Below are 18,643 nucleotides of genomic sequence, written 5' to 3'. Positions count from 1 at the left end.
GAATCCAGTCTAGTAGAGTGACTATATGGTTTTGGAGTATATTATGGATTCTTGAGTGACAGATCTAAATTTTCAAATTTATTTTACATGGCTAGCATAGGTTAACGTAATAATTTGCTCGTGTTCCTTCCTGACACTTAAGGAATTAAGGGGAGGCAGGGGCGCCTGGGTGGCTCAGTCGGTTGAGTGTCTGACTCTCGATCTCAGCTCGGGTCTTGATTTCAGGGTCATGAGTTCAAGCCCTGTGTTGGGCTCCACATTGGGTGTGGAACCTAAACAGGAATTAAGGGGAGGCAAATCAGCTGTTGCCAGGGAGGCAAAGGAACCAGCTTGAGCTTTAACCTTTGCTGCCAATAATCCACTAAGTGCATGATCCAAAAAGATGGCACTTGGTCCTTTGTATTTAGTTTTCAAAGACCTTTCTCCTCACTTGTGGTGATTACATCCCTGGCCCTTTTCATGTTTTTGGCTATCATTTTGTTGCTACAAAGCAATACTAAAGTGTTCAGCCAAGTCAAATACCACCTGTAGAAAGTGTTCAGTCAATATGACATTGGGGTAAGTCAACAGAGGTAGGTGGTAGGTGCTGTGGCCTAGTTTGGTTCGGGCCCCGCACAACGGGAATGAATGAACTCTGTGTGGTTTTCCCAATTCTGCTTCTGTGTCCTTGGCTAAGTGATTAGACCTGTCTACCGTTTTCCTCATCTGCCATTTTTCTTCATGGCTTGGGTTGTATGTGCAGTGGGGAGTGGTGCTGTCCAATCGGCAGTCTTTTGCTCTCAGGTAAAGGACTCAAGATTCTGGAAATAGAATAATAGCTCAAGGAGTTCCAGTGGAGACGTCCCTAGCCCAGGATCTAAGGAACCGTTACTATGGGGCTCATTCATCAGTGCTTTATTGAGCATTTAGATGTCAGGCACTGTGTTGGGTATGGGTTCTCCCTGGTCCCGAGGCTGGTCTCTGTGCCTCTAGACTATCTGTTGAGCCTCTCAACTCATCTGTTCTTTTCACTTCATGGTAGCACGAAGGCCTCTTTCTAATTTTCCTCACGCCTACTGCCAAAGTTATTCTGTTCGGCTTTCTTTTACTCTGCCGCCATCCCCCCTCATATATTCACTCTTGTGAAACCAAAGCTTGGACAAAGGATGTTCTATTTCACAAGGTTACCATAGCATATGCTCTTATTCAGCTAAACTCAAGGTGTTTTCTCCATCCCACAGAAATACTCAGTAAATGAGAGTGTGGTGTCTATGATGTGTTCCCAGAGTGAAAAAAGTGTTTATGTTGCTTGTGATTTTGTTTTCCTCTCCATCCTTGCTTACTGTAGGTGGATGCCTCTTACACTCTTTAGAGGGGACAAGAGTGACCCAAGTTCTTACACACCTTGATCTGTCTGGAAAGGCCTCAGATGTAATGTGTAAATGGGGACATATGGTGGTCATTATTCTTTTTTTAAAAAAAAATTTTTTTTCAACGTTTTTTATTTATCTTTGGGACAGAGAGAGACAGAGCATGAACGGGGGAGGGGCAGAGAGAGAGGGAGACACAGAATCGGAAACAGGCTCCAGGCTCCGAGCCATCAGCCCAGAGCCCGACGCGGGGCTCGAACTCACAGACCGCGAGATCGTGACCTGGCTGAAGTCGGACGCTTAACCGACTGCGCCACCCAGGCGCCCCAAGGTGGTCATTATTCTAACCAAAGGGACACAACAGCCAATTAATTGTTATTCTTTTAACTAGAAAGCATGCCCTAAATGTTTGTACTCCTTTCTCTGGAGAGGAGCCTGATGAACAAGGGACAAAGCAAGTAACATGATCTTGACAATGGAAATCTCCCTTTTCCCCCCTCTGGAGACAAGGGTGAGGCAAGAAACTCGGGGCCTCGGTTCTCTTATAAACTGTGCCACTTAGCAGCCTTTGAGGTCAGTCTGTGGATCAGTTTGAAGTGACAGCTTAAATGGTTTTGTTTGTAAATGCTTTTGCTTTCCTCCGGTGTCCGAGATAAAGAGATTTTTGAGAGGATCCCCACTTTGTTTCTGAACCGACTGCGCCGAGAGGATTTTTCTAGACCTTGATCAGGCACGCTGGGGGAGATCGAGGCTCCCTAGGGGCCAGAGGTGGTGCAGCTGCAGAGCTGTGACCAAAGCAGAATGTGGGGGACCTGAGGCCTGAGACGGTGGCAGCTGTAGACTTAGCACTTCTGCTGTGTGGCCCGTTAGCTTCATGCAGGCGATGGAATGTGTTACAGAAGTTTTGTGCTTACATTTACATTCCTCGGGGTGATTCTCCTCCACTAAACTGTCTTTGTTTTGTTTTATTTTATTTTTAAGTTTATTATTTATTTTGAGTGAGAGAGAGAGTGAGCGAGTGAGCTTGGGAAAGGGGGAGAGAGAGAATCCCAAGCAGGCTTTGCACCGTCAGCACAGAGTCCGATATGGGGCTCGGACTCACGAACTGTGAGATCATGACCGGAGCCGCAACCAAGAGTCGGATGCTCAACCGACTAAGCCACCCAGGCGCCCCTAAAGTGTCTTTATTTTAAACTAAAGACATTTAGGGACACTTAACGCTAGATGCTATTTTTTTCAAATTGCTCCTTATTTTATTTTATTTTATTTTACTTTCTAAAGTAAGTTCTTGGCCCAACGTGGGGTTGGAACTCAAGACCAAAAGTTGCATGCTCTACTGACGGGGCCAGCCAGGCACCTCACTAACCACTATTTTCAATTATACTTTACTGCAGTGTGCCCTTCATTTTTAACAGAGACTAATTGAGTCATTCATTCCCTCAGCTCCAATGGTTATATTATTTAAGCTGATAATGAGTAACTACTGCAAAGATTTCCGTACGTTTCCATAATAGCAGGATCAGATTTATCTAGGTAAGTCTGAATTTGAAATTAGAACCTTCCCAATGAAAGCGCTGCTGAGATCGTGAACCACACCCACGGGGATCGGGAGGCTTTGCCCCCACGCTGGGAAATCTGAGGGGTGGGGGTCCAAGCCAGGGCTATCCGCCTGCATCCACTCTTTTCTTCTCACATGTTTTTGCCCGGCCACCTTTTCCTTTTCTTATCTTCTTTTCTTTTTTATCTTCTAGCTCTCAAAGGAAGATGATCACTGGAGTTCTCTGTAGTGCTGAAAAGATTCCTAAATGACATTACAGGCGACTTTTTTTTTCTTTCCTTTCTCTGCAGGACAATTGCAGCTGGTGACTTTCATTTTGTTTTATACCTTTTTCATCTGTCTGGCAGGTGGATGGCTAGAAAGTCTTAATAGACTCCTGCTAATTTTCTGCTCTTTGCCCCTAGTCACGTAGGCTGTGCTGTTAAATTCTTTCCCTAGGATTGCATCTCCATTCTTCCAGAGTTTCAGAGTAGAAAGAGGATCTGTCATTAGCGTGGTCTGTCTTTCACAACCATAATACCAGTAATCTTGCATCCAGAGATAATAAGCAAGTAGGAGAGGACTTTGGGATTTAATGCTCCAATTGCCAAAACCTCAGCAAACAAAAAAAAAAAAAAGAAAAAAAAGTTCTAGACCACAAGGAGGAAAGATGCGCAGTGCTCATAGGTTTGCTATGTAACTCTTTCAGTGTGATCCATGTGGTCAGATTCGGGAGCGAGCTCTGATTTTTGTCAACAAATGTAACATGCGAAGCGGTTCGTATGTGCCAAAAAGCGCCTGTTTTAGGGAGAATTGGCCTCCCCGTATCTCAATTCTGTACTTAATCGACTGCCGCGGCCTATGTTGATAACAGTTTAGTCATGAGCGCAAACAATTTTACGGGTTCGGTTTTCTTTGCGTTTTGTGGCCAGTAGTTAGAAGCATGGGTTTTGGTCAAACTGAAGTTCAAGTTCTGGCTCAACAACCATTTATTGCCTCTATGATTTTGAGCCGTTTGAGCCGTAGTTTCCTCATCTGCATAGAATGGGGATAATAATGGGACCGACCGCATATGGTTGCATTGAGGGATAATAGCAAGGGGGGAGCATCATGACCACGTAAGATTAGCTACCAAATATTATTGCTCTTGCCGTAGTTTCTTGAGCTTGTCCGAGAAACTGTGACTACAGACAAACTGAATGTTTATAAGGTTTGGAAGTATATGACTCATACCCTGGAATATTATTCGGCCTTTTTAAAAAAGGAAACCCTGTCCTATGCGACAGCGTGGATGAACCCGGAGGACATTATGCTAAATGAAAGAGGCCAGTCACAGAAGGACAAATACTGCCTGATTCTACTTATCTGAGGTGTCTAAAAATAGTCAAACACAAACAGAGACTACAATTGTGCCTGCCGGGCGCTGAGGGAAGGGGAAAATGGGGAGCTGCTGTTCAGTGGGTATGAAGTTGGAGTTCTGCAAGCTGAGTGAGTTCTAGAGATGTGCTTGCAGTACAGCACGGTGTCTAGTTCTTTACTGCAAAAAGAGCACGTTTTTTCAGAGACACTTCTACATAAATATGACATTTTCCAGTTTCATCTGGTTCCACAGGCAAACATGGAACCGTGAGTAATCAAAAAAGAGTTACTTACCGGGGCGCCTGGGTGGCTCAGTCAGTTAAGCGTGTGACTTCGGTTCCGGTCGTGATCTCATAGCTCGTGCGTGGGTTCGAGCCCCGCGCCAGGCTCTGTGCTGCCAGCTCAGAGCCCGGATCCTGCTTCGGATTCTGTGTCTCCCTCTCTCTCTGCCCCTCCCTGCTCGCGTTCTGTCTGTCTGTCTCTCTCAAAAATAAATAAACGTTAAGAAAAAAGTTACTTACCTAACTCACAGTTCTTCCCTTCAAATCCAGTCTGACACCAGCATTCGTAGGAATTAATGTCATCCTTGCATATGCCGCCATTCAAACAGGGATTGGACTCACATTGATCTCCATCTTTGAGATAGGTTAAGATAAAGTTGCGTTAGCACATAAACCACTTAGAATGCCCCCTTGCACAGACTCGTGGGGAGGGGAGCCTGATTTTAGGGTCAGGACTGCTGATGCTGCTCCTTGTGGGATGACCCTGTCTTCCTGAGTTTCTAAAAACAACCCAGACAAAGGTTCCCCGGCTAATACCGTCCTAGGAAATTGCTCTGGGGCAGCCATGCTCATAGTCGATGCAACCCAAGGGACGAGGAAGAGGGGGAAGAAGGTCTGAGGTTAGAAACGGACTGTGCGAGCATAGAGAGAGAAGGGTTTTCATTCCTTCCTTGTAGAACGATGGCAAGTGAATTCTAAATCAAGTGACATCACTTCAACCATCATTATCTCTGTGTCATTCAGGGCCCGCTATCAAAGGTCTTGCCGAACACGCCGAGCATGGTAGCATATGGCATTTGCACTCGAGGAACCGGCAGCCTGAGCTTGGAGCACATGCATCTACTTCCTTGTGTCGTCTTTTCACTTTTTGTAAAAAAATTGTAGCAGGCAGTAGTGGTTCAAAACCTTGGAAGAGATGCCGGGAGCATCTCTCGCTGCTTAAAGATATTCTGCTGTCTGTGAAGTGGTCCCAAACGGTCTAGGTCAAGTGAGAAGCAGCTTTTATTTATTTATCTCTTTTTAAGTTTTTTAAAGTGGTAATTCTTTACATTTAAAAACAAATTAAAAAAATATTTTTTATTACGTTTATTTATTTTTGATAGAGACAGAGCACAAGTTAGGGGAGGGACAGAGAGAGAGGGAGACACAGAACCCGAAGCAGTCTCCAGGCTCCGAGCCATCAGCACAGAGCCCGACGCGGGGCTCGAACCCACCGAGCGTGAGATCATGACCTGAGCCGAAGTCGGACGCTCGACCGACTGAGCCACCCAGGCGCCCCTAAAACCAAATTTTTAAGTTTCTATTTTAATCTCAGTCAGTCGACATAGAGCATCCTATCGGTTTCAGGTGAGAAACAACTTTTCATGCAAAGAATTAAAAACGAAAAGGTCTGAAAAGAGCTGAAGATCTGCTTTATTTATGTAGCGATGGGCTGTGTGTCCTGTCCGCCCTTCCTGAAGTTTGTACCTTCCCAGCGTCCTCGAGAGCCTTTGAAGACACCGGTGGAAAGAAAACAGGAGGAAAGAATCGGCAAGAGGGGAAGGGTCAGGATGAGAAGGGAGCCTTTCAGTCTGGTTTCTGAACGCTCCGGCTCCATCCACACTTCTAAGGAAGCTTCGGGAGAAAGGGATGAATAGAACCAGAGGGGAGACGGGTACACGCTTGGAGCTAAGAGAAACAGCCCGGAAGAAAACAATAGGAGCTAGATCTGCAAGAGGAAGAGGTAAAAGCTGACATCAGAATGAAAGAAAGAAGAAGAGGGCAGCAAAAGAGGCATTTCTCGTTGCCAGTCATACTCAAGAGCCAAACTCCCTGCCACCTAGCCTGTCCGTGTGCCTGCCCTAGGGAGGACGGCGGCGCATCTGTCGTGCTCCCAGTCACTGTGTATCCGGGTCCCGTCGACCCGGGGTTCCTCTCCCTTTCTCAGAAATGGTCCCTTCTCTGGGAAGGCTGCTTGCCGTAAAGATTAGACCTTGTCCCCTCTGCCCCTTGATCCAATGTGCTTTTGCACAGCTAGTTCAATTTGTTCCAATGCTCTGAAAACAAAATACGTTATCTCTGGGTTATTATTATTGATGTTCGAACCGGTCTAAAAAACGAGCTACATTTGCGCTTTATATTACAGACCAACGGGTCTGAATTATTTAGGATGTTTCACTGAAAGGGTCTGGGCTTGCAGCCAGCGACGCAGCAACTCATTTGCCGAGACATATCTTTAAACCGAGTGTCATTTTATCCTGCATTTAGTCCTCCTTCGGGTGCTGGCCTGCGTGTACCCTGGGCTCGGGCAAAGCCACGGACGGCAGGGGTCAAAGACAACAAGGGACAAGATCTTGCCACGCGAGAGATTCCCGTTTAAGGCTACTAGGTGGTGGTTTAATGAATAACTGCATTCAGAGTTCAAGGCCGGGAGGGGTGATTGCGAAAGAGAAGGGCTTGCACGTTAGGGAATTTGGGTTCTTTTCCGGGCTCTGTGCCCACCCCCGCCCCAGCTGGGTGACCTTTAGGCAAGTCTCTTAGCCTCCCTAAGCCTCAGCGTCCTCCGTAAAATGAGGCGAATACTGCTTTGCTCACAGGGTCGGTGTGAGGATTAAATAGGGCAGGCACGCTGTAGACTGTAAGGTGCTTGACCCACGCTAGCTAATGTGCTCGGACATCTTTCTGCTCCAACCGGGCCCTGTCCATGGCGAGTTGATAGCAGAGAATAAAGCAGGCGAGTGAGGGCCCTGCGCCCCGCAGCCTGTAAAAGCCCACCCGGTGAGAAATAGCATCGGCTGTTTCTTGCTGCAAGCGAAAGACGGCATGGCGTTTTGCTTTTCTTTTTGCTTTTTTGTTCTTGTTTTTGGCGGACAGAGCGGTAGGGACAGAGTCACGCCTCTGATGTTTCCGAGATAATCTTGGCCCCAGATACAGTAAACAGTGCGGCCTGTGGCTTAGAAGGCAGGGACCCGGCTTCAAAATGTGGTGCGGTGCTTGCGAGGTTTGAGCCAACCCTGCCGGGGGGTGGGGTGAGCGAAGAAGCGGTCGTGGGGGTTTAAGTACAGCCAGGGGTTTGGGGGGGGGGGAAGGGAAGTAGAAATTGATTTGCTTTAAAAATTTCTCACAGGGCACCTGGTGGCTCAGTCGGTGAAGTGTCTGACTCTTGGTTTCGACTCAGATCTCATGGCGTGTGCGTCCAAGCCCCACGTCAGGCTCTGTGCTGACAGCGCAGAGCCTGCTCGGGATTCTCTCTTTCTCCCCCTCTCTCTCTGCCCCTTCAGCGCTCGCTCTGTCTCTCTCAAAATAAATAAATAAACTTAAAAAACTACATGTCCTAAGGGGCACTTGGCTGGCTCAAGTCAGTGGAGCATGCGACTCTTGATCTCCGGGTTGTGGGTTCGAGCCTCACGTTGGGTTGTAGAGATTACTTAAGAATAGAATCTTGAAAAAAATAAGAATGTATCACAAGATTTAAAGTTGTAAATATAATAGAAACGGAGAATAAAAAGACTTCATTGCGCTAACTGCAGGGGAATTACCTGAGGAGAGAATTGCCACGGTCGCATTCATTACTAACAAGGAAAGGCAAAGCGAATGTAATAGAGCGCACCTCGTCCGTCCTTCCTCACGATTTAAAAACAAAAGTGGACGGGGCACCTGGCTGGCTCAGCCAGTTAGATCACGTGTCCCTTGATCTCAGGGTTGTGGGTTCATTCAAGCCCCATGTCGGGTGTAGAGACTACTTAGAAAATCATCTTAAAAAAATAAAAACAAAAGCGGAGACATTATGAGTTACCAGCCTATGAATAAGTCTAATAGTGTCCCCAGAATAGCAACTGGAAAATAGAACTACATCTTAAAGTGTTGGAAACTCCGCGAATTTGCTCTCTAGGTTTTATCCGTGCAGACAGATACGCCAACCTGTGGGGCTCACGCTGCCTCAGAATCCTGCTGCCGGATTCTACGTGAGTTTGCGAAGCTTAGTTGTCACGAAAGTTTGGCTTTTCCGCTTTTTGGTCGACCCATTCAACAAATATTTACTCAGCGCTTCTGTACCGGGAGTACGTCAGTAAACAAAACACTTGGACGCCCCCGCCAACGGGAAGCTTACATTCTCACGAGGTGGGGAAAATAGATAATAAGTGGCACAAATAAGAACATTATATGTTACCTCAGATGGTGAAAAGCACTACGAAAAATAATAGAGCCGGATGCGGTTGCTAGGTGATGGGGTTATGGGGAGGCAGCTGAAATACTAATAGATGATCAGGGTGGGCTTCATGGAGATGGAGCCGAAAGAGGGGAGGGAGCGCGCCTAGGGGAACCTGGCGGAAGAGAACCTGGCACCGTAAAGGAACAGCCGGATCAAAGGCCAAAGCCAAAGCATTCCCGCAGCATTTCCGGGGTGTGCAGGGAGCCGCAGGGAGGCCAGGATGGCTGGGGAACACCCCCCTCTCCCCCCTACTTCCCACTGTGTGTGAGGAGGTGAGCAGGAGGAGAGGGTCCCAGGGCCAGTGGAAAGGGAGGGCCGGGACCATCACGGGGAGCCTTGGGGGCCATCACAAGGAGGAGGACTTGTACTAGACAATACACATCTCAGTCCGTCAGCATTCTCACATTCTCTGCTGAAGACTGCGAACTCTGATTCAGTCCCCAGACACAGGAACCTGAGTTTCCTCCTTCCGGCCGCCATGTTTTGAAAGCCCTGGGGAGGAGTGAGCTTATCTGCCAGCTGATCCCTCCCATGCTGGCATAAACCTGTCACGAATCACCGTTGGGTCTTGAGTAAAAGAGTTGGACCCTTTGGACGGAGTCTAATATACTGTCTGTTTACACAGAGAAAAGAAACGTAGTTCTCAAATGTTTCGTGTCCCAGCCAGAGGAAAAAATTAATTGCTTACCGACATACTGCTTCCAAAATTCAGTCTATAAAGAAAAAGAGGACAAGTTAATGGCAGTACTTAAAATGTTTTGGATTTGATTGCTTCCCTTCTGTAACATTTGTCATACATCTATGTGTGTAGCTATTTAAAAATTTCAGAGAGACGGTTCTTTTTTTTCTTCTTTTTCTTTTTAGGTTTTCTGTTCTTAGCATCTGAAGTATGTTACGTGGAGAATACTCACGGTTTTTTCAGTGTTTTCAAAAACTTCTCGTGCTTCTTCAAAGCTACACTTTTCTTCCATACATTCTCTCTCAAGGTTCCCTTGAACAAACTCTTCCAGTTTGCCTGAATTATATCTCTTGGGCCGGCTCAGAACTTTCGTGGCATCTTCATGATCAAGAAAAACTGCAATTTAAAAGAACTGTTCTTTAGCTTTAGGAAAAAGAAAACATCGTGAAAATTAAATACATCTCTTAAGAAGGGCTTTGTTTTTAATCCAAGGAATCCCAAAGCCAATTTATCTTTGGGGCCTAGAGCCAAAAATCTATGATGTCCTCACAGCACTGTATACACACGGAGCTTTAGGAATTAAAATTCAATTTGGCTTTTAGTCAAGAGAGCTCCAGTAATGAACGGTCAGGTTTTCAATTGTATTTGGATTTACTTTGGATGAAAAAAGAAAGTTCTCAAATAAGCAGTTAACTTCACACTTTGTCATCATTTGAAAATAGCTAATTGCAGATCCGTGCAAGGTGATCCATCACCCTGGCCGGGCTGTGTTTTCAGGATGTGGTTGCCCAAATGACTTTGCAGCAAATTTCTCTGGGAAAAACAGAAGCCTGATTGTGGGCCTGCTGCACATGCAACCCCAGTGTCTCTCACTAGATGTTAAAGAAAAACCATTGCACTAATTTGTTTATTTCCAGACTCACAACACCATCGGTTGGCACATGTTACGGGAATTACAGTGACAAGTCTGTCTCTGGGATTCAGGATGTGCCTGCCTGTGGGGCAGTCCTGAACTCTGGAGGATTGAGGTCTCTAACCTATTTGTCTCCTTCCGTCCCTCCCTCCCCTCACTCACTCACTCACTCTCTCTCTGTCTCTTTGTCTCTGTCTCTCTAGGTAGATATAGAAAACATATCCATCTCTATCATTTTTTTTAAAGTTTATTTATTTATTTTGAGAGTGAGATAAGGTGCGAGCAGGGGAGGGGCAGGGAGGGAAGGAGAGACAGCATCCCAAGCAGGCTCTGTGCTGTGAGCACGGAGCCCGATGCCGGGCTCCGACTCCCAAACCGTGCCATCATGACCGGAGCCGGAATCGGATGCTTAACCGACTGAGCCACCCAGGTGCCCCTCCATGTCTATTATTAATAACAGGAACTCGAGAAGTTGCCGGAGTTGTTCCTTTCTTCGAGGGACCGATCCCATGTCAACAGGACCAAGTGCTTACAAGATGAACTTTCCAGGCATTTTGGGACTGCTTGCTCATGAATTCAAAGAAAAAAAGAACGAACGAACGAATGAACGAAAGAAAGAAAGAAAGAAAGAGAAAGAAAGAAAAAGAAAAACCAACTAAACCATATTCCCTTAGTTTCCCTGCAGCTGGTCACTTTACGGACACTTCTAGTCCCTCGGCAACCTCGCTTTTTCTGTGGCTCTGCGAGTCCTCTGGGCGTCGCTTGTTTTCCTGGATGCAGCAGACTCTTCCTCTCCAACCCTTGCCAACTTTCTCGGTTCCCTTCGCTCCCTCTTCCGTGCCGCGGGATCCTGCGGTTCCCCGCCGCCAGATCAGTGCGGCCACCTGCCCGTCTTGCCTTCCGAGGCAGCCCGGGCGCCGTGGGAGAAAGCCACGCGCTGCCGCCACCCAGCCTTGCCCAGCGGGCCCTCCTCTCTGCCTGGCGATCCGTTTGCTTGGCCCTGGGCTCCCCTACCATGGCCTCTGGGTCTGCGTCCAATTTCAGCCTGGGCCGGGCGGAGAAACAGGGGTTTGCAGCCAGGTCCGACCCACCCGGATGTGAGTCCCGTGTCGACCACCCGTCGGCCGGGGGGACGCCAGGCGAGTGACGTGAGCGCCGAAGCTTTTTTACCTCGGCCAAGTGCAAAATGGGTACGGCAGTCGTACGATAGCAACATTGAGCTCACGGTGTTGCGGGACCGGGATCGGTGAGCGGATACGTGTGCGCAGCACGTGGCGGCCGCGGGCTCTGCCCTCTTTCTCCCCGCTCCTCTCGTGCTGGCCTGCCTTCCTGCTTCTCAATTCCCTTTGTAGCTCCTTGGTGCCCTTTTCTGGGGCTCTTTCCCTTCTTTGCTCCCATGCGTATCCTGAAATGACTCCTGTCGGGATTGGCAGTGACCTCCTGAAGGGTAACTTTGAGTCCACGCATTTCTTGACCGCCCCGTAACATTTCTAATGCTTCGTGTCTCTTACTTCGCGGTTCTCTTTCCACGAGGCCACCCCATTCTGGTTCTTCTCTTTGCTGTAACTCCTGTTACTCATCCACCACTTGAATCAATTCACTCCCCTTTGCCTGCCTGCCCCTTAAATGTCCGAGTTCTCCCAGGTTCCTGCCCCGGGCTTTTCATGCCATTCGACTCTACCAGGGCTGGGACTCGGGCAAGGTACCCGAGGCATCTGGGGCATAGAACTTAAGGAGACTCTCTCGGTGCGTGCAAGTACATTTATGCTCTGTGTGCCTTGACTGCCTCACCCTAGTCCAGCCCTGACTCTTTCAACGCTATTTTCTTTTTCTTTTTTTAAAGTTTATTTATTTTGAGAGCGAGAGAGAGAGAGACTCCCAAGTAGGTCCCGTGCTTTTAGCGTGGAGCCCGACGTGGGGCTCGAACCTACGAACTATGAGATCATGACCTGAGCTGAAACCGAGAGCCGGCTACTTAACCAACTGAGCCCCCCAGGCGCCCCTCAACACCGTTTTCTGAGCACTCACTGCAGTCAGGCACTGTGCTCGATACCACATTATCCATGCTCCCTCCCTGGATCCTCACACACGGTTGTAAGTGCGGTTTCTACAACGGTGGGCTCCGTTTTTCGTGTTTTTTTTTTTTGATGTTTATTTATTATTGAGAAACAGAGCATGAGCCTGAGAGGGGCAGAGAGAAGGGGAGACACAGAATCCGAAGCAGGCTCCAGGCCCTGAGCTGTCAGCACAGAGCCCGACGCGGGGCTCGAACTCACGAACCGCAAGATCATGACCTGAGCTGAAGTCGGACGCTTAACCGCGTGAGCCACCCAGGCGCCCCGACAACGGTGGGCTCCAAATAGCCATCTCTAGTCAGATATATCTTCTGAATTCCAGATCATCTTCCCAGCTCCCTAACTGTACATTGTCATGTGACGAATCAGAGCTGATGATTATCTAATGCTTCTGCAGTGCTGGACGTGATGCTCTGTGCTTTGCAGCCATCATTTCATTCCATCCTCACAGCAGCCCCATGAGATTGATCCCGACATCTCATTTTTGTAAAGGAGGAAAATGGAGGTTCACAGAGGTTTAAGTAATTGGCCCTGGGTAACACACTGAAGTGTCAGAACCAGGGTTTAGACTTTGGCAGTCAGACTGCCCAGTCCACACTCGGAGGTACCACTCCGTGTCCTGGAATCACATCAGATGCCCCAGATGTGTACTCCACACTTGTCTGAACCTGTTCCCCTTCCATAGCCAGAGGGGTAAAAGCCCTGTCCTTTCTACGTCCTGGATGTCACTTGATTTCCTTTCCTTCTTCTCTGCACAACTAATGTCCAGGCTCCGGCCCCTCATGCCTTCCCAGGATGATTGCAGTGGCCTCAAGACGGTCACCCCATGTCTCGCCACCCCTTCCTCCAACAGTTCACTAGAATGTTGCCAGACTCATGATAGGTGATGGCACCTAAAGAGTGCCCTTGTCGCGGTGAGCACCAAGTAATGTATAGAATTGCTGAATCACTGTATTGTACACCTGAAACTAATGTAACGCTCTATGTTAACTACACGGGAATGAAAATAAAAAATGCAATAAGAAAAAAATGATAAAAATGTTGCCAGACCGAGCATTCTAGATCAGCCATCATCAGCGCCATTCACGTTTCCACGTCCGTTGACCCGACAGTTGGGCTCTGTTGTCCAAACTCCTTAGTTTCAGGCCTTTGTTATCTGGTGACCTGACCCTGTCTAGCTATCCTACTTCGCTTGTCATATTTAATATTCAAGACACCCTGAGTTCCTGAAAGACCTCACATTCTTTGTGGATCTGGATCTTTGCACGGGAGTGAGTCTCTTTGCGTAGGATGCCCTAGATCAGACATTAAAGGACAGTGAACCTACCCCTCTTTTAAGACCCAGCCCCAAATACTGTCTCTGTGCCGAGTGTTTCCCCAGTTAATATATCCCTTTGTCCTCCTGGTACACATGTTGTCACGTTACATTGAAATCTCTCACCTGACCTCACGATACTTCAGGTCAAAGAGGGAGTCCAGATGATCCCTGCGCCCCTAATACCTCACCCCAGCACCTGGCACCGTGGTCACTCAGTCTTGTGAAGTTCTGCAAAGCATACGGACTGAGGCTGTCTTTCTTTCTTTCTTTCTTTCTTTCTTTCTTTCTTTCTTTCTTTCTTTCTTTCTTTCTTTCATTTCATGCATTCGTTCTGAATTGAAGACCCCTTCAGTCCGTATACGTTACAAAATCGAATTAGTTCTGCAGAACGGGTTTGATTTCAAAATTCTAAACTGATGCAAATAATGCCTAATGGCAGCAGCCATGAAAATGTAACATCTCCGTAAGTCATTCGTAGAAACAGCTCTTAGAAGCCAGTGACCACTTAACAGCAGAAGAGAGCGCTGCATTAGAACTGTCCATCCTTTGGGAAATTCCCTCGGCTCTCTCCTCCAGGGCCTGTTATCTCTGACTGCAGTGACTCCAGAATCACACTGCCTTTCTACACAATTGTTTGACGGTCATATATTTAGCCTCTCTTCAGGTTTATCTCTTCTAGCCATTATTTCCCCAGCTCTGAAATCCTACTCCCCGTCCCCGCTCCATACCTATCCTTTTTTCTCCCCCAACATCTGAGGTCTTCAAGGGAGCAGTAGCCTTCCAGAAACCTCCATTATCTCACCACTTATCTTGAAGGAAGGGCTTGGATCTTCTGTGGTCCTAGATCTCACACTGATGAGCTACGTGTAAAGACTTAGCCTTATGTCCCACTTGGTGAATTTTCCAGCTAAATTTCTTCACTGTACCCACTTTGCCAGTTTGATTTAACCTTTGCCTTCTCGTACCATCATTTCTGCATTTCAGTGTGCCATCATGTCTGGAGTGGGAAGCACGGGGCCAGTCTGCTTTCCGGGGACCCTTGGGGTTGGCACCCTGATCCCGGCACTGTCAGCTGCTAGATTTGATTATAGTGGGTTGACAAGTAAGGGTGATAAATGCTTCCTGTGAGAACACGCCGTTTGCCTAAATGGGGTAATTCCTCCCCTGTGTGCCTGCCTTTGGGAAGTGCATAAAGTCACTGAAGTTGAGGGGCCCCTGGGTGGCTCAGTCTGGGTGACTTCGGCTCAGGTCATGATCTCACGGTCCATGAGTTCGGGTCCCGCGTCGGGCTCTGTGCTGGCAGCTCGGAGCCTGGAGCCTGCTTCCGATTCTGGGCTCCCTCTCTCTCTGTCCCTCCCCTGCTTGCGCGCAATCTCTATCTGTCTGTCTCTCTCTCAAAAGTAAATAGACATTAAAAAAAATTTAAAAAGTCACTGAAGTTGTGAAAAAACCAAGCGATATGCATCGCATTCACTCTGTTCCCACTCCTTATGTCAGCCTTGGACTCGTTTTGCTCAAGTGAGTATTGGTTTCCCCCTGTATTAACTCCGAGATGTTTAGAAGCAGAGACAAAAGAATTTCTCCTAATCCATGAAAAAGTTTAGGGATAAATAACAACTTAGTAATGAAGACTTCGTTTTAAGTAACACTTCAAATTGAAAGTGTATGCGTTTATGGATATTTAAAGCCACAAGCCTGCCGCATTCTATAGTTCTAACATTTTGAACTGTACCAGATATCTTAAAAATCACGCTCTTTCTGTAAATAAAACCATTGTGGCTTTCATGTGTCCCGTTTTGATCTCAAAGTGGTGAGTAAAAAAAAAAAAAAAAAAAAAAACCACATGACAGAGTTAATGTGTTTCATATTCTGCTGTGTCCTGGTTAAAACGTTTTCCCACTTTTATTTTTCTTTAACCCAGGAGATGACTGTTTTCAAAGCAAATTTACCTGGTCAAATCATAGGCCTACCAGTGTCCGTTAAAAAAGAAAAAAGTACCATAGGCATTGTGAATCTAGTTTTCGCAATTAAGAAGACACAGCTACTAGAGAACCGGCACCTACCAACTCACATGCTGATGACTGGGATCTTAAACGTTGCTGTCAAATCCTGTAATCACTGTTTAGTGGAAAAGATAGCACCAGACATTTCTATATCTAAAAGACAAGCATACAGTGTATCTTGAAAAAGGAAACCAACCTGTACAGTCAGCACCGAGTAGATATCCTAAAAGGCAGATGGTGATGAGGCCCGGTGGTTCTGCCATGATCATGTTCAGGCACTGCATAACCTTTGCCGACAGATTGTGCAAGTAGCAAGGTTGACCAATTGTTCCAAAGTACAAGCTGAGCTGTATTTACTTCTGGGAAACAGTGTCCGTCTCCCCCAGTGGGTCTTTGGGCGATTTCCAGTGGCTTCTTGGGTTAAGTGAAGAGTATAGGCAGTGTCAATCTTTAAACTTCACCTCTGATTCTGTGGACTTCTACCGCAGTGGCTGATGGGAGACTGAAGCAGGAAATGACACATCATTAGAATGGGGTGGGGGGGGGGGTGGTGCAGCGGGTACAATGGCTGGAGTGGCCGTGGCAGCAAACTTCATCGGTGGGATCCATGTTTATCCTCGTCAGGGAGCACTAATGGCATATGGTTTAAAAGTAAAGAGAGACAACGAAGTCATTTGGTTACCTACCTTAAAACTCACTGCTCAACATACGTTGGGCCGCTTGGTAGATTCTTAGTATGTTCCTTCTCACGACGACTCAACTTCCTTGTGCCATGTACCCAAATGGTGAAACGTAAGGACCCTACTCAGAACACACGTATGTATGAGTGTGTATGTGTGCATATATACTTACATATTTCTATGATACGATGGATGAGTAGTATATAATAGTTTGTGTTAATATGTCCTACCACTTCACATACAATACAAAACATCGACGTATACCAACGTTTACCTATCATTCTTTGTGCTGGTGTTGTGATACATTTTATTTGTACATGTTATAAACTCTACATGATATGATTCTGCTTTAAGCAGTCAGCCTTTCAAAGAAATTTAAAAATGAGAAGAAGTAGTTTCTATTTAGCCACATATTTACCATTATGAAATTCATTTCTTTGTTTAGATCCAAGTTATAATTTTTCATCACTTTGAATACTCCAACAATTTTGATAGTATAGGGCTTCTTATGATGAATTTTCCCCGCTTTCGTTTGAAAATGTCTCCATTTTACCTTCATTAAAAAAAATGTTTTTTGAAGTTTATTTATTTTTGAGAGAGACAGAGACAGAATGTGAGTGGGTCGGGGGCAGAGAGAGAGGGAGACACAGAATCCGAAGCAGGCTCCAGGCTCCGAGCTATCAGCACAGAGCCTGACGCGGGGCTCGAACCCACCAGCTGTGAGATCACGACCTGAGCCGAAGTCAGACGCTCAACTGACTGAGCCACCCAGGTACCCTTAGGGTCACAGGAAATTGTAAAAACAGTTCAGTGAGGTCTCGTATACCTTTCACCCAGTTACTCCCAATGTTTATATCTCACATAAATGTAGTATAACATCAAAATCAGGTAATGGATGTTGGCATAATGTGTGTGTGTAATTCTACGTAATTTTATCATGCGTAGATTTATGTAACCACCACTGCGGTCCGGGTACAGAACAGTTCTATCACCACAAAGATCTCTCTTGTGCTACTATTTTGTAATCACACCCACCTCCTTCCTCCCAATTATTCCTAACCCCTGGCACTACTAATCAGTTTTCAGTCTCTGTAATGAGAATGTTGTATAAATAGTCACAGAGTATGTGAGCTTTTGAGACTGGCGTTTTTCATTGAGCACAGCGCCTTTGAGATCCATCTAGGTTGCTACATGTTTCAATAGTCGGTTCCTTTTTGTTGTTGAGAAGTATTCCATGATGTGGATGTACCACAAATTGTTTATTCACCTACTGAGGAACATTTCGATTGTTTCCAGGTTTTGCTATCGTAATAATGTGCTATAAACCTAAATGTACAGTTTTCTGTGTGGATGTAACTTTTTAATTTCCCTGGAATAAATGCCCAGCAATGCAATTTCTGGGTCATATGGTATGTTTAAGCTAAAGTTGAATGTTAAGCTTTTAAATACACTGCCACACTGGGGCGCCTGGGTGGCCCAGTCAGTTAAGCGGCTGACTTCGGCCTAGGTCACGATCTCGCGATTCATTGAGTTCTAGCCCTGTGTCGGGCCCTGTACCGACAGCTGGGATCCTGGAGCCTGCTTCGGATTCTGTGTCTCCCTCCCTCTCAGCCCCTCCCCTGCTCATGCTCTGTCTCTCTTTGTCTCTCAAAAATAAATAAATGTTAAATAAACTGCTATGCTGTTTTCCAAAACAGATTGCCACGTCTACATTCCCACCAACAATGGGTGAATGATCCAGTTTCTGGGCATCCTTGCCAGCATTTGGTATTGTCACTGTTTTTTGTTTTGTTTTGTTTTGTTTTGTTTTTACTTTAGACACTTTCATAGGCGTGTTGTGATAGCTCACTGTGTTTTAATTTGCATTTCCCTAATGGTTCATGATGTTGAACACCTTATAACTTACTATCTGTATATCCTCTTCAGTGAAATGTATGTTCATTGTTTGATTTCTTGTTCAATTTTAGAGTTTTTAAAAAAATGTAGACATGAGTCCTTTCTCAGATGCATGGTTTGCAAATACTGTGTCTAAGACCGTTGCTTATCTTTCCATCCTCGTAACTGAGTCGCACAGCCAAAGTTTTAAATTTTGATGTAGCTCAAGTTAACGTTTTTTAACGACCATACCTTTAGTGTCGCATTTAGAACTCTTCCACTAACATGAATCTTGAAGTTTTTTTTTTTCCTGTTAAAAATATTGTATAGTTTTACGCTTTAGATTTATTCTGGTGTTCCATTTTGAGTTAATGTTCTGGTG

At 46.3% G+C, this 18,643-nt stretch overlaps 1 protein-coding gene across 1 annotated transcript in view; it reads right to left on the bottom strand.

Moving 5' to 3' along the window:
* Positions 1–16,157, bottom strand: part of F9 (coagulation factor IX) — a 31,791-nt gene extending 15,634 nt beyond the window's left edge. Inside the window, exons 1-4 of the mRNA XM_058713104.1 lie at positions 15,903–16,157; positions 9,630–9,793; positions 9,407–9,431; positions 4,767–4,880 (exon numbers count right to left, since the gene is read on the bottom strand). Coding sequence (XP_058569087.1) covers positions 4,767–4,880; positions 9,407–9,431; positions 9,630–9,793; positions 15,903–15,990 — 391 coding nt within the window. The 5' untranslated portion in view covers positions 15,991–16,157. The remainder of the gene's footprint in view (positions 1–4,766; positions 4,881–9,406; positions 9,432–9,629; positions 9,794–15,902) is intronic.
* Between the last annotated feature and the right edge of the window lie 2,486 nt (positions 16,158–18,643).

Source organism: Neofelis nebulosa, chromosome X (assembly GCF_028018385.1).
Source record: "Neofelis nebulosa isolate mNeoNeb1 chromosome X, mNeoNeb1.pri, whole genome shotgun sequence".
NCBI classification, from domain to species: Eukaryota; Metazoa; Chordata; class Mammalia; order Carnivora; family Felidae; genus Neofelis; species Neofelis nebulosa.
Note: the sequence above shows the minus strand (reverse complement) of the source record. Positions and strands in the feature narration are given on the sequence as shown.